Source organism: Schistocerca americana, chromosome 9 (genome assembly GCF_021461395.2).
Source record: "Schistocerca americana isolate TAMUIC-IGC-003095 chromosome 9, iqSchAmer2.1, whole genome shotgun sequence".
Taxonomy (NCBI): domain Eukaryota; kingdom Metazoa; phylum Arthropoda; class Insecta; order Orthoptera; family Acrididae; genus Schistocerca; species Schistocerca americana.
This window is the reverse complement of record NC_060127.1, coordinates 175,522,717-175,536,561: the sequence shown is the minus strand read 5'-3', so window position 1 is coordinate 175,536,561 and position 13,845 is coordinate 175,522,717. Positions and strand designations below refer to the sequence as shown.

Sequence of the window (13,845 nt, the reverse complement as noted above, 5' to 3'; positions counted from 1 at the left end):
TCTACCCCGGCGGTATCTCTACATCAAATTTATTCTTAAACGGAATTAATATGAATCTAAAAATCTCAAATAAATCTCCTTATGCCAGCCGTACAGTGCTTAACTGTACACTTCTGGATCACGAGAACTCTTCTTCCCCTAGTCCAAGCCTATTTCAAGGAAAATCTTTAGAGCACATAGACAATATAAAATGGTGCAAGATTTTTGAAATTCTGAGGAAAACAGGAGTAAGCTATAGGGAGAGACGGATAATATAAAATACATACATGCGTCAGCAGGGAATGATAGGAGTGGACGAACAAGAACAAAGTGCTGGGATTAAAAAGGGTGTAATACAGCGATGTAGCCTTTCGCCCCTAATGTTCAATCTCTACACCGAAGAAGCAGTGATAGAAATAAAAGAAAAGTTCAGGAGTATAACTGAAAGTCAGGGTGAAAGTATATCAATGATAAGATTCTTTGATGAAATTGCTATCTTGAGTGAAAGTGAAGAAGCATTAATTGATCTGCTGAATGTAATAACAGTCTAATGAGTACGGAATATTGACTGAGAGTAAATCGAAGGAAGACGAAAGTAATGAGAAGTAGCAGAAATGAGAACAGCGAGAAACTTATCATCAGGACTGATGATCACGAAGTAGATAAAGTTGAGGAAAAGGGCATTCCTGGCCAAGAGAAGCCTACTAGTATCAAACATAGGCCTTAATTTGAGGAAGAAATTTCTGAGAATGTGCGTTTGGTTCAAATGGTTCAAATGGCTCTGAGCACTATGGGACTTAACTTCTAAGGTCATCAGTCCCCTAGAACTTAGAACTACTTAAACCTAACTAACCTAAGGACATCACACACATCCATGCCCGGGGCAGGATTCGAACCTGCGACCGTAGCGGTCGCGCGGTTCAAGACTGTAGCGCCTAGAACCGCTCGGCCACCCCGGCCGGCTAATGTACGTTTGGAGCACAGCATTGTATTGTAAAGAAACGTGGACTGTGGAGAAACCAGACCAGAAAAGAATCGAAGCATTTGAGATGTGGTGTTACGGACGAATGTTGAGAAGTAGGTGGACTGAAGAGGTAGGAATATGTGGGAAAACTGACAAGCAGAAGGGAAGCGTGATAGGAAATCTATGAAGACGTCACCGAATGACTTCCGTGGTACCAGAGAGAGCTGTAGAGGGTAAAAACTGTAGAGGAAGACAGAAACTGGAATACATCCAGAAAATAACTGAGGACGTAGGTTGCAAGTGCTGCTCTGAGATGAAGAGTTGGGCACAGCAGAGGAATTCATGGCGGGTCTCATCAAACCAGTCAGATGACTGATGTCTAAAAAAGAAAAAAAATTACAAAACAGTTTTACAGTTTCATTCGCACTGAGACTGTCTATGGTGAACGTAATAACTGACTTCGCCTCAACCATGGCCCTCATCATTAAAAGTTTGGCACAGGTTTTAGGACAGTATCCAGAGGGAATATACCGGGTGATCAAAAAGTCAGTATAAATTTGAAAACTTAACAAACCACGGAATAATGTAGATAGAGAGGTAAAAATTGACACACATGCTTGGAATGACATGGGGTTTAATTGGAACAAAAAAAAAAACACCCCATATTGCTAGCCGCGTGAAAGGTCTCTTGCACGCGTCGTTTGGTGATGATCGTGTGCTCAGCTGCCACTTTCATCATGATTGGCCTCCCAGATCCCCAGACCTCAGTCCGTGCGATTACTGGCTTTCGGGTTACCTGAAGGCGCAAGTGTATCGTGATCGACAGACATCTCTGGGGATGCTGAAAGACAACATCCGACGCCAATGCCTCACCATAACTCCGGACATGCTTTACAGTGCTGTTCATAACATTATTCCTCGACTACAGCTATTGTTGAGGAATGATGGTGGACATATTGAGCATTTCCTGTAAAGAGCATCATCTTTGCTTTGTCTTACTTTGTTATGCTAATTATTGCTATTCTGACCAGATGAAGCGCCATCTGTCGGACATGTCATTCCACGCATGTGTGTCAATTTGTACCTCTCTATCTACATTATTCCGTGATTTATTCGGTTTTCAAATTTATAGTGACTTTTTGATCACCCGGTATATTTACACTGAACAGCTCCAAAACCAGTGATTCCTTCGGAAGCGCATACTGCATACCACGTTTGCTGTAATCGGTCTATTCAAACTTGGCATCAGAGGCAAATGCGATGACCGCGGAACTTGTGGCGATACGAGCACTTCGTTTCTGCTCGCCATTATAAAATCCCAGTATTTGCTACTCAGTGACTGATTATCCACTCTAACAGTACTTCAAAATTTTAGCACCTTCTTGACTGAAAACCTCATTGTATACAGAATTATCGAAGCTCGCTGTGTGAATGCCACTCCGTTAATTTCGCTTGGGTGAAATCACAGTGTGAGATCAGTGACAAGGAAGCTGTCGACCGCTTAGCCAAAGAAACTGTTGTGACAGCACCTGGACTGCAATCGCAAATACGTACTATGGCTGTGTCCTATACGGATACATGGCAGAAAACGGAATGGGAGAAAACAACAAGACACAAGGGCAGGACGTAAGAAGCAATTCACCCGCCAGTTCCCTCTTCGACGAAATATCAGACAAATCCAATGGCTGGTCACCCGCCTCTTTAAAAACCAGACTGAAATTTAACCATTAATCTTTCTGTAGACGCGTCCGCAGGCTGCACACCGTAGTAACTCCCCTCTGCTCTTGTGGAAAAGGAGAGGACGCATATCACCCTTCCTTTGGGTGCCCCAGTCTACATCGAAGTACTACAAACCTTTCGCAATAAGGTGTGCAGCTATTCATCCACCACCACCCCGTGTGACGGCTTTGCTACCAACGCAGGAACAGAGATTTTTCTACTAGATGTACAGGTTTACTGTTGCCGAAGTGATCCACGTCTGTAAGGATGGTACCACTGACAATGGACTGCACAAAAGTGGTCTTTAACTACCTTTATTAGGAGCAAACAAACTAACATTCTGACACTAATTTCCTAACAATGCCTGTGTATTTTAAATGTTATCCAAGCAGTGCAAAGGTAGGCGCCTTGCATTACGTGTTCAGAAATGTAAAACTCCGCAATTCATGAAACAATGAAACCTAATTCTCTGACTGCAATACCAGTGAGTCACAACTGGTATTACTGAGCTCATGCTACAGTTTAAAGTGGAATCACCATACAGGCTCGAACATTGTCAAACCACGTGGCGCACCTCTATTCAGTTCAAATGCTTCTCGAGCCACAACACTAGACTATATTTTTATTCTCTCGACGACAACGGAAAATAGAAAGGTCTTTTTTGATCCAGACGATGAAAAAACTGTTATTCATTAGATTGAATTAGGGTCCAAAGTATCTACACATCTTCCTAGGCCGGAAAATAGGCTGGAAGAAACCTCACAGCAAACTATAATATCGTGAGGAACGTGCTAAGCATCTGTAAGAATTTAGTCAATTTCCAATGCTTCTTTTGATTCTGTCTTTCTTTCACTTTTCAAACGTAGATTTGGTGAAGTAGCTTATTGGTTATAACACTGGTATGTTATATAAGGAGAAAGTAATCCAAAGCTCTCTACAACGCATTGTATATTGTGCGTAGTGTGTATTGAACCGGGGACCTAGAAACGACGGAGTAGTCCTCAGTGTTTCACAACACGATAACAGGCCACAGCAGTCCACCCACCCCACCGCCGCCTCACACCGAATCCAGGGTTATTGTGCGGTTCGGCCCCCAGTGGACCCCAGCCTGGAACGTCTCATACGAGACGAGTGTAACTCCAAATGTTTGCATGGTAGACTAATTATGGTGTACACGTACGTGGAGATAGTGTCTGCGCAGCAGTCACTGACATAGTGTAACTGAGGCCGAAACAGGGGAACCAGTCATCATTCGCCGAGGCAGATGGAAAACCGGCTTAAAAACCATCCGCAGGCTAGCGGGACACCGGACTCCGACAGTAATCCGCTGGGCAGATTCATTCCGGGGACCGGCGATCCGTTACAGCCACGGAGATAAGATGCCTGTCATCTCGACTGCTAGTGATACGAGGCCATTGGGATCCAGCACGGCGTTCCGTATTACCCTCTTGAATCCACCGATTCCATATTCTGCTAACAGTCATTGGATCTCGACCAACCCGAGCAGCAATGTAGCGATTCGATAAACGGCAATCGCAATAGCCTACAATCCGACATTTATCAAAGTCGGAAACGTGGTGGTACGCATTTCTCCTCCTTACATGAGGCATCACAACGTTTCACCAGGCAACGCCGGTCAACTGCTGTTTGTGTATGAGAAATCGGTTGGAAACTTTCCTCGTGTCTGCACGTTGTAGGTGTCGCCACCGGCGCCAACCTTGTGTGAATGCTCTGAAATACTAATCATTTGCATATCACAGCATCTTCTTCCTGTCGGTTGAATTTCGCGTGTGTAGCACGTCAACTTCGTGGTGTAGCAATTTTAATGGCCAGTAGTGTACACAGAGGCAAGCTTTTCGTTTAGAAACACCAAACTGAAAGTTGATTTCTTATGCCATCCTTCTTCAACTCAGATTCTACTTTGACTTAAATAACATACTGACGGGACATTAAGTACTTGTAGAATCATTCTGAACTATTAAAACTTTCATGTACGAACGCAAAAAGAAATGTAACTTGATTTGCTGATCTGTCCATTTGAAGAAATCCGCAAAAGAACTATCTTTTCTAATGACATCAGTAACTTACCAAAGGCTTCCTGTTTGTGAATGCGGCTGGTCCAGGCGGAGGTTCGAGTCCTCCCTCGGGCATGGGTGTGTGTGTGTTTCTCCTTAGGATAATTTAGGTTAAGTAGTGTGTAAGCTTAGGGACTGATGAGCTTAGGAGTGAAGTCCCATAAGATTTCACACACATTTGAACATTTTTTTGTTTGCGGATGAGGGCATTGATTTTATTCAAAAATAAATAATTTCTACTTAAAACAGTATCTTTATTGCAAAGTCATAGCAATGACATACATTCTAATTAAGTACAAAAGTGATTACATATCAGTGGCGAAATTTATGAAAATCGAATGGCAGTCTCACATTAATGAAATGAAGAAAATGTAAGTGAATGAAGACGAACAAACAGGGCGTAATGTGGAGTGGAGGTCTGCTGTTTGGTATGAGAAAGCTGCTTTTCAGGTACTATAAAGCCCATTCGACACCATTTAGGAGCCACCTCCAATTCATGGTTTGGTCCACACGTCCTCACTAATTTGGGGACAGATGTTGAGTATCCCCACCGAAGGCAGTCTTCCGACACCTCAGTGCTGGATGAGAGCTTTAATGGTAGCTCTTGTAGCTTCCAGCGTAGCCGTGCCCAGACAGTAGGCTGCCAGAGTAGGCACCACCGTACAGACCGGACGACAGTATCCCACTGGAGCCGTATCCACCAGCCAGGAGTCCAGAGCCGAGGTACCCGGACGACAGCGCCGCGCCGCCGAGACCGTAGCCTCCTCCGAGTCCGGACCCGAGACCGCCGCCGGCTAGGATGGCACCACCGGAGAAGCCGGAGCTGACCGGCACCGGGACTGCAATGGGCTGGGCCACGGGCACGCGGACCGGTACGGGCTGGGGTACTCCGACCGGGACCGGCTGGGGGACGCGGACGGGGTACGGCTGGGGTACCGGAACGGGGACCGGCCTGTTGACAGCGACCGGCACGGGCCTGGGCACTTCCACGGGGTAGGGGCTGGGGACGGACACGGGCACTGGGTGGGGGACCCTGACGGGCACCGGGTGGGGTACGGGGACTGGACGGTTGACCGGAACTGGGACTGCCTGGGGGACGGGGACGGGGCGGTCGACTGGGACGGCGACGGGTTGGGGGACCGGTACCCTGACAGTCTGCACCACGGTCTCTGTGGGCTGCACTGTCACGATGGGCCCGCCGATGCCGACGGCGCCTCCGCCAAGTCCGATGCCGCCGCCTCCCAGGGACCCGGCGCCGAGTCCGGATCCGAGGCCGATGGCGCCGGCACTCAGACCACCACCGTAACCGTAGCCCCCGGCGTAGCCCAAACCGCTGCCGATGTAGCCACCTCCGATGCCCCCGCCCAGAAGGGCTCCTCCACCGATGAAGTCGCCGATGGAGTGCGCCCCGGTGAGGATGCCACGTTTGTCGTGCTTCTTGGCCGTGTAACTGCTGCGTGCCTCTTCCGCTAGTGCTGACGCGACCAGCACGGCGGCGAGGTATACCTGTTGAGGCAGAGGTGTACAGTAACTGCTTTTCGGTAACTCCTCACGAACAAATCCTGCTGTCGTTAAAGATAACACGCGTTTCACAGAAGCTCATCTTTACTCTGATATGGAGTGTTATGGGACCATTGCTATTCACAATACATATAAATGACCTTGTAGGTAGTGTCTGAAGTTCCATGCGGCTTTTCGCGGATGATGCTGTAGTATACAGAGAAGTTGCAGCATTAGATAATTGTACCGAAATGCAGGAAGATCTACAGAGGATAGGCACTTGGTGCAGGGAGTGACCACTGACCCTTAAAATAGACAAATGTAATGTATTGCGAATACATAGAAAGAAGGATTCTTTATTGTATGATTATATGATAGCGGAACAAACACTGGTAGCAGTTACTTCTGCAAAATATCTGGGATTAAGGGTACGGAACGATTTGAAGTGGAATGATCACATAAAATTAATTCTTGGTAAGGCGGGTGCCAGGTTGAGATTCATTGGGAGCGTCCGTAGGAAATGTAGTCCATCTACAAAGGAGGTGGCTTACAAAACACTCGTTCGACCTATACTTGAGTATTGCTCATCAATGTGGGATCTGTACGAGATCGGGTTGATAGAGGAGATAGAGAAGATTCAAAGAAGAGCGGCGCGTTTCGTCACAGGGTTATTTGGTAAGCGTGATAGCGTTACAGAGATGTTTAGCAAACTCAAGTGGCAAACACTGCAAGAGAGCCGCTCTGCATGGCGGTGTAGCTTGCTGTTCAGGTTTCGAGAGGGTGCGTATCTGGATGAATATATTGCTTCCCCCTACTTATACCTCCAGAGGAGATTACGAATGTAAAATTAGAGAGATTAGAGCGTTTACGGAGGATTTCCGGCAGTCGTTCTTCCCGCGAACCATACGCGAGTGGAACAGGAAAGGGAGGTAATGATAGTCGCACGTAAAGTGCCCTCCGCCACACACCGTTGGGTGGCTTGCGGAGTATAAATGTAGATGTAGATGTAATCAGAAGAACAAAATTACAGAGCAACGTTTCTCACACCCATTTTATGATGAACGAGGAGGAATAGAACTTTTTCTCAATGAATCTTTAACAATTCAGGAAGAATCCTAAATGTGAAAACATAGCAAACTTCACTAATACAGGTCATCTTGCAAGCAAGAAATGCAAGTTATAAAGAATCAGCCTCCTCTAACATTACACTCTTTTTGTAGAGATAACGGATACCTTGCATACGATCGATTCTTGCATAGGTCAAAATTATCTCGGATGTTTCGTTGAAAGAATTACATACGTTTTTGTATAGGATGTGTTACCTTTCAGGCTAAAATGCATACAAAGAAATTAATTTGTTACAATCTGTATGTATGGTTAAAATTGCTCTTCTTATCAAAATATTTGAAATAACGAGAGGATATAAAATGTAAACTGGCAATGGCAAGGAAAGCGTTTTTGAAGAAGAGAAATTTGTTAGCATCGAGTATTGATTTAAGTGTCAGGAAGTCGTTTCTGAAAGTATTTGTATGGAGTGTAGCCATGTGTGGAAGTGAAACATGGACGATAAATAGTTTGGACAAGAAGAGAAGAATAGCTTTCGAAATGTGGTGCTACAGAAGAATGCTGAAGATTAGATGGGTAGATCACATAACTAATGAGGAGGTATTGAATAGAATTGCGGAGGAGTTTGTGGCACAACGTGACAAGAAGAAGGGACCGGTTGGTAGGACATGTTCTGAGGCATCAAGGGATCACCAATTTAGTATTGAAGGGCAGCGTGGAAGGTAAAAATCGTAGAGGGAGAGCAAGAGATGAATACACTAAGCAGATTCAGAAGGATGTAGGCTGCAGTAGGTACTGGGAGAGTAGCATTGAGAGCTGCATCAAACCAGTCTCAGTACTGAAGACCACAACAACAACAACAACAAAAACAACGAAATTTTTGACATTCTTAAAATTCACGTCATTAATTGTACAATCCAATTGTAATTATTAAATTTGTTTCTGGGTTTATTTATAAAATAATAATATAATTTGGTAAAGATTCTCCTTTGGTAAAGAAAGCTTGTACACTCTTTTGCTTTCTAAACTCTTTGCAATAATGTGAGTACCGCAGAATGTGAGTAGTGGTGGGCATGCCTCTGATGGAAGAAGACGCTTTCTAAGTTTGTCACCAACAATGTAATTATAAGTTCTTTTTTTAGATGTGGAAAATGTAAACACGGTGTGATGTTGAAAGATATGGTTCAGATGGCTCTGAGCACTATGGAACTTAACATCTGAGGTCATCAGTCGCCTAGAACGTAGAACTACTTAAACCTAACCAACCTAAGGACATCACACACATCCATGCGCGAGGCAGGATTCGAATGAGAATTTTAATAGTGATGTGCGGGAGGGTAAGATTACAAAGTCAAATGGCAGATTCCATCTTCGTATGTTTCCAAACGACTCTCGACACTGTACAACATCATCCACAACTAACCTAGATACGAGCACACGTAGTATCTTCGCCAATATGTAATTTGTTAGAGAAGTATAATACTTGGCTAACAGAATGCCGTAAGTTTTAATGGACGGCGAATGTTCCGTAAAATCGAAAATGATAAAAGTTTTAATCAAACGAAACGTAACACGACATCCCTATATAGACGTTTTCTGATGACATTTCAATTCTGTCAGAGACAGGAAAGGGAGTGAAACAGCAGTTGAAAGGAATGGACAGTGTCTTAAATGGAGGTTATAAGGTGAACATCAACAAAAGCAAAACATTGGCAGTGGAATGTAGTCGAATTAAATCAGGTGATGCCGAGGAAATTTGATTAGGGGTCGAGATAAAGTATTAAATAATTTTTCTTATTTGGGTATAAAAATAACTGAAGATGGCCGAAATGGAGAGGATATAAAACGTAGGCTGGCAATGGAAAGAAAGGCGTTTATGAAAAAGAGAAATTATTAACACATAATACATCTTTAAGTGCTAGGAAGCCTTTTAAAGTATTTATGTGGAATGTAGCCTTGTATAGAACTGAAACGTGGACGATTAACAGTTTAGACAAGCAGGAAATAGAAGATTTTGAAATGTGGTGCTACAAAGGAATCTTGAAAACTAGATGGGTACATCGCGCTACTAATGAGGAGGTACTGAACAGAACTGGGGAGAAAAGAAATTTGTGTCACAACTTAACTATCAGAAGGGATCGGCGATAGGACACATTCTGAGATATAAAGGAATCACTAATTTAGCACTGGAGGGAAATGTGGATGGTAGAAATTGCAGAGGGAGATCAAGAGACGAATACAATAAGCAGATTCAGATGGGTGTAAGTTGCAGTAGTTACTTAGAGATGAAGAGATTTACACAGGGTAGAGTAGTATGGAGAGCTGCATCAAACCAGTCTTCGGAGTAAAGACCACAGCAACAAGAATACATAAACGAAGAGAATGATGTTCAGGACGCGAACGCAATCGCGAAAGCACGCCATCAATAGAATGCAGTAGTACAGAAATTCGATAATACTGATTCGATGTGATCCCCAGCATACATTGTACAGTCACTTTTCGAATATGTACAGGATCTTCCAGAAGGAATGGTCAATATTCAGGGATATGGCAAGAACGTTCATTCGAAGCAAGAATCTCACGTAAATGTGGCCTCTAAAACGCATACCTCATGAGCTAAGAGCACATTTTCATCTTTGATACTGTGAAACAAATCTCTACTATGGGATACTCTTTTCTGCCTTCCACATTCTGAGAGGAACAGTATGACGCCAAACATGAACAAGATGTCTAGTAACCATGGGCTCTAAAAGTGCATACCTTAAGAACTGTGACCACTTGCTCATCTTCGATACTGTGCAAAACGTATCTTCCACCAAAACAAGTGCTCATTGAACTTGACGTATACATTTTAGAGTCAATGTTTATCAGCCAATTTTTTCTTTCCAAAATAAAATCTAAAGCTTTCAGTAGAGGAGATCTGTTTCACAGTATCGAATACGAAGAAGTGCTAATGGCTCTTAAGGCGTGCATTTCAGAGCTCATGTTTTCTAGACTCTTTCGCTTCGTTCAGTCATATCCCTCAATATTGACTATTCTTTCTGGGACGCACTGTTTGTTGATATAGGAATTTCATAAAAATTGCACTAGTCCAGTTTGAAATATATATAATTAACTACGTAATATGCTGCATTGATATTTTATGATACTTCATGGGTAACTGTGACATCGAAACCAATATTATAGAATATCTTTTTGGTCAGCTGTGGCCTACCTACCTTAATGAAAAAACGGTATTTAAAACTGTGGTATTGATTTCTTTTGTATTACCTGGAGACTAGCATCAGAAACATACGTAACTTTGTTTCATCTACATGGATGAGTTCACATTTTGCACATGAGACTGCCTAGCACAAAACAACACATAGGTGGTATCTGAACACTTTGATACACATAAGAGGAATTCGGTATGTCTAATGCTCCTGTGGTTTCTATAAAATAATGTATCCATACATGGGCCGACAAAAACTATTTTACGTGGATATAGATCCGGAAACGCTTTACTTCTATATTAGGTCTGATTTTATACATAGCTCTTTGTAGTGCTGTAATGGTTAAAAACGCTCAGGGACGGAACGTATCACTGTTTCGCTTGAAATCCTTTGTTACACGAATTGTTCAAACAGCGCTCCGTTAGCACAGCTACATACATCACCAAGAGGTCATTTTAAGCATAGGATGCGCTGTTGTATCCCTGTACGACTGCGCGCAGCTCACAGTTTTACAAAATATGCGCCCCATGCCCCTCCGCATCTTACAGCGGGATTCCATACGTCGCAGATGTCAAACCCCCTCTGAAATAAAAATCTAGTACAGTTGGGTGCAGACGTTGTGGCATCCAGGAATTTTGTCCAGCTCTTGCCGTCCGTTTCTCAAGCAATCTGGTGTTTAGAAATCAGCGAGCATTAACGCTGAAGCGTGGAGGAGCACAGGGTTCATGTTTCGACGTAGTGATGAAAGCATATGTCTTAGCACATCGGATAGTGCTCTTTAAAAGAGCTTTGTAAGTACGTAAGTTTAGTGTGGATGGAAGAACACTATTCCCTAACAAATAGTCACAAACATTGCCAGACGTAACAAAGAGTGCGATTTGTGTTAGGTAGAGTTTATATTTCTCTGTTGATAAGTTTTATTCGGAAATGTTTCCCCTGATCAGTGTACTATGAACAGTTCTAAGATAATGATTCGTAACATGAAAATAAAGAGTTCCCAGACGCATCGTCACGTGATATGTTTTCTGTTTGTGTTTGTGATTAACGTTTTCTGAAAGTTAGGCTATACCTTTAGTTAACCTCATATAAATAGATATTTATCTTTGTAATGGTTAGATAAATAATGATCTAACGTAAAAATGTTTATACATTTGTTCTAATAATTATGTGTGATTCCTGTGTGTATGGATGTGTGCAGGGGCGTGTATGCATACGGACTTGTGTGTGTGTGTGTGTGTGTGTGTGTGTGTGTGTGTGTGTGTGTGTGTGTATGTGAGTGTATGTTTTATCATATGTGTCTTCGATGTGCTAAAGCAGAAGACTACGTATCGAAGGCTGGTTGAATGGATATTGCGCTTCGAGCAAGGATTAACTCAGAAAAAGTTCTTTTAATCCAATGAAGTTAAAGTTAGTGAGAAGTATTTACATCAGTCAGTCACCGATGACTTCTAAAAATTGAAAATTCACTTTTTTGATTAAGAGAAAGCAACGTATACAGTAGAATTACCAAGTAAGCAGCAACCAGTCACAAAAACATATTTTCTTTATTTACTTTTGCAAATCGATTTCAACTGGTTAACAGCCATCTGTTGAAATCGATTTGCAAAAGTAAATAATGGAAACATGTTTTTGCGACTGGTTGCTGCTTACTTGGTAATTCTATGGTTTACGGTCGCTGCACAACTTGGGAACCACATGGAGCCCAGCATTCATAACGTATACAGTGTTATTTACAGAAGATGGTGCCACAGTGTTTGCAGATATTATCAAAAATAGCCTCAGCTACTACGAAATATTTCCAATACTTTACTAACAACGGTTAGGATGTGCAGTGCTGTTTTATTACTGACGCTTTGGATAATTTGAATAATATTAAAAGCTTATGTATTACTTCCTCATGTTCAGTCTGCGATTTTCACGATATGTAGAACGGGAGAGAACATTGTGTACGTATCCGTACTGACACTGTGGTTAAAAAACAAGTATGATTCTACAGCAACTGTCTTTCTTGATTTTTATAACTTTTTGATGGTTTATGTATTGCAGGTGTCTGACGATGATTTTTGACAACTGAAACTACTAGCAATATTAGAAATTCTCATTATCAGCTGATTTAAGTGCAATAGCACTCTTAATAAACTTCCATTAGCGTATTTGAAGACTATTGGTTCCGAAACGAACCCCTGTGGGACACCCAGGCACTCACCAGAGCAGCGGTCCTCATGTTGCTTGAGTCGTTGCCAGTTGCCAGAGGACGTCAACTGATGCCTTGACCAGCCCCCTCGTCCACTATATATACGCTCCCTCCACCTGCTCGGTGGTCTCCCAGTTTCCCGCGCACAGCAACGGGGGCAAGTTTTCGAGATCGAAGCCGGTCCACAGCATATCGTAAGGCTAACTTCCCCGGATCTCTCTCGAGCGAGCAACCAGTTGGCGGGCGAGTGTCACAGGTGGTCGGATCCCCTGTAAACTTCTTCGGCGCTTAAGGCAGGGCGGTAAGGGCGACAGGGAGAAAGAGACGGACGCGCCTCGGAAGAAATTAAATCATCTTTCCCCGCGCGACTTTCTCCGGCGGTGGACTCGGCGATGCGGGAGACACCGCCGGTCCCCAAATGGCCAGCGGATTGCGAAACCGCCTAAGTGACTTCCAAGCCAGTGCGTGCACGCGCTTCCGGTGGCCGCCGATTCCTGTGTCGGACTGCAGACGGCGTAGAGCGGTGGGCGCGCCTTTTGCGAGGAATGTCGCGAGAACTCGTACAGCGGGAAGCTACCGGCCGCCTGCAGACTTTCTCCGAGCGCACGTGCCACCGGCTCGCTCGCTGCTTTGTCTTTTGTCGTTTCACTATACATTTAGACTCGGCTAGAGAATGGCAATCAGGGGTAAAGTACAGCGAGCGAAAGGCGATTTACAACATGTACAGGAAACTAGGCGGCAGTTATAAGAGTCGAGTGGCGTGAAGGGGGAAGCAGTGGTTGAGAAGGGAGTGAGACAGGGTTGTAGCCCATCGCCGATTTTATTGAAACTGTACTTTGGCCAAGCAGTAAAAGAAACCAAAGAAAAAATTGGGGTAGGACTTAAAGTTCAGCGACAAGAAATAAAAGCTTTCGTGTTTGCCGAGGACATCATAATTCTGTCAGAGACAGCAAAGGGACTTGGAAGAGCAGTTGAACGTAATGGGCAGCGTCTCTAAAGGATATAAGGTAGCCATCAACAAAAGCAAAACAAATATGATGGAATACAGTCGAATTAAATCAGGTCATGGTAAGGAATTAGATTAGCAAAAGAGACACTAAAAGCAGAAGGCGAGTTTTGCTATTTCTGCAGCGAAAT

At 43.6% G+C, this 13,845-nt stretch overlaps 1 protein-coding gene across 1 annotated transcript; it reads right to left on the bottom strand.

Moving 5' to 3' along the window:
• Positions 1–5,328: 5,328 nt before the first annotated feature.
• LOC124550791 (probable H/ACA ribonucleoprotein complex subunit 1) lies at positions 5,329–13,364 on the bottom strand. The gene is made up of 2 exons (XM_047125515.1): positions 13,184–13,364; positions 5,329–6,302 (listed from the first exon to the last, which is right to left on the bottom strand). The coding sequence occupies exons 1-2, from the start codon at positions 13,362–13,364 to the stop codon at positions 5,329–5,331; spliced, it is 1,155 nt and encodes a 384-aa protein (XP_046981471.1).
• Between the last annotated feature and the right edge of the window lie 481 nt (positions 13,365–13,845).